General features: G+C 49.7%; 2 protein-coding genes across 2 annotated transcripts in view; both read left to right on the top strand.

Annotated features, from left to right (window-relative positions):
- Positions 1 to 1,605, top strand: part of FOXG_13979 (uncharacterized protein) — a gene marked incomplete at both ends in the record, with an annotated part of 3,574 nt that extends 1,969 nt beyond the window's left edge. Inside the window, 3 exons of the mRNA XM_018394050.1 lie at positions 10 to 407; positions 464 to 1,195; positions 1,245 to 1,605. Coding sequence (XP_018253462.1) covers positions 10 to 407; positions 464 to 1,195; positions 1,245 to 1,605 — 1,491 coding nt within the window. The remainder of the gene's footprint in view (positions 1 to 9; positions 408 to 463; positions 1,196 to 1,244) is intronic.
- Positions 1,606 to 1,864: 259 nt separating this feature from the next.
- Positions 1,865 to 1,957, top strand: FOXG_21312 (uncharacterized protein; the record flags this gene model as incomplete). The annotated part of the gene is made up of 1 exon (XM_018401645.1): positions 1,865 to 1,957. The coding sequence occupies one exon, from the start codon at positions 1,865 to 1,867 to the stop codon at positions 1,955 to 1,957; it is 93 nt and encodes a 30-aa protein (XP_018253461.1).
- Between the last annotated feature and the right edge of the window lie 190 nt (positions 1,958 to 2,147).

Genomic DNA, 2,147 nt, shown 5'->3' with positions numbered 1-2,147 from the left:
CTTACAGAGCCTCTTCCCCATGGAAGCCCTGCCCTCCGCAATGGAGCCATTCCACCTCCGCCCAATCAAGGCTCCCTTCTAGTGTACTCATCTCATTCCCATTCATCAGGTTTGCCATCACCTAAAGAGCAAGACCGGAACATTCATAGTCGTCGATCCTCTATCCATGGCACAGATGCTTTCCGCTCTGGCTACAGTCTTAAGAAGAACTATGAGGTAATTCCTGGCCTGGAGTACTTTGCATATGCTACGGATATCCTTGGCAACCACGCCGGCGCGTACAACAACATGAAAAATGTGTACGCTAACATCTTTGCCGGGCTGTATCATGGCCAGCTGGGCAGACCAATGGAGAGCTTTGCTTTCATCCACAGGGCCAGCCACAAGCTTCAAGTCATCATGAGACCGTAAGTGTTGTGAGTTTTAGTAGAACACAGATCAGGAGTGGCTGACAATATTGCAGGAGCTTGGACAAAATGCGACGAATCAAGCGTAACAGCGAGTTCATCCAGGAAACCAAGTATAACCAACTTGCTCTCACGTTCTGGACTTGCCTGCAGCTCGAGAGTGATCTCATTGCAGAGATGCAACTTCCCCCATCAGGACTGCTCTCGTATGAAGATGACATGCCGCACCCTAACATGAGTCTCTTGGAAGGTTTCAACCAGCGCATCTTGGACAGCTACCCAGGTCAGCTATACTTGCGTACCCACCTCAACAGCATCCACCGAATGTTTTACGCTCCTGAAGATCCGGCCAAACCTGGCAAAGATAAGTTCCGCAATGTCGGTGTCGTGTCTGATGCTGTCTCGGGTATGCATTGGGTTGCCCCCAGCTTTGCATTCAGAGAGGATGATCCCCCTGCAGATGATATTCTGGCAGCAAGACTGCGGGCAAAGTACTGGGGAGCTCAGGTGATCACTTATCGCCCATTCATCCGACAAATTCTGCAGTTCTCGCACTCAATTAAGAATCATGCATCGAGCCCCAACTTTCCCAGCGTCAGCTCCGAATTTCGACAGGACATCACAGCACCTGTTATTCATCCCAAGGCCAGAACGCATGGCGATGTCGATCCTCAAGTCGTTGAATTGGCTAAGAAGGGTATTAAAGCGCTCATTGAAAGCACCCGTGCTTTCCACGGTCTGGGAGATAGGAGGCCGATCATCACCAATATTTTTGGCACAGCTCACGCGTAAGTCTTTCATCTTCAACTGATGCACCTGAAACTAACCACGCTCTAGGCAATGGGGCAACCTGTTGATTCTGTCCGCTGCATTCCGTGACCCAATCCTTCACACCTACGTAGATGAGGAACTACTCCGAACACTGTTCCACAAGACGATCCAGTTTTTGCGACAGTCGGCAACGGCAACGAGCGCACTTCGAACAGACATGCACATCCTTGAAGGCCTACAGAGAGATCTTTTTCAGCTACGATCTGAGGACCAACTCGAGCTTCTCGAGCGGCACAAGCGCACCTGGCTACCATACTCCAAGACCTGTTCCCATGCCCGCGCCGCCTCAGACACCCCATCAGATGGGCGATCAAGGGCACCCACGATCTATGCCCCATCGTTGGCCGATGAATATTTCCTATCGTGACTTGGAGATCAGTCCGGAGGACTCATTAAAGTCGTATCGTAATCATCATCATGACATGGCGTTTTGGAAATGATTAATTAGATTACGAAGGAGTGCCATTGCTCCAAAGGAAGGGCGACTTCTGTGTCGACCAAATTTGGAACAAATCGGGGGTCATCGAATGGCACTTGCTATTTTTCTTCTTCTTTTTTATCAAGGTAATTTCGCGCTACTATACTTAGAATGAGGCCTGAATATTTGTTCTCTCTATTCATATAACATGTCAGCCTCCTCAAAATGGACAAGCCGTCTGTCTAATTACATTGATCTTGACCCCATGTCCGTCAGGTCGGCCCCAACCGCCAAGGCATGACAGAATCGCACAGCAAAACACATTGAAGTCACAACCAGTCCGTGTGTGAATGACATGCACTGACTTGACCGAGGAGCTTTCTACACAGTCTCAAGAAGACTGCGAGCAAGGCCGGCATAGATGCAGCTTGCAATATGTGCATTCCCAGATCATCCAATGAGGACCAGAGCGGCAGTGTTGACAAATCCAC

The sequence above is a fragment of the Fusarium oxysporum genome, chromosome 6 (genome assembly GCF_000149955.1).
Source record: "Fusarium oxysporum f. sp. lycopersici 4287 chromosome 6, whole genome shotgun sequence".
In the NCBI taxonomy this organism is placed as follows: domain Eukaryota; kingdom Fungi; phylum Ascomycota; class Sordariomycetes; order Hypocreales; family Nectriaceae; genus Fusarium; species Fusarium oxysporum.
This window is presented reverse-complemented; position numbering and strand designations above follow the sequence as displayed.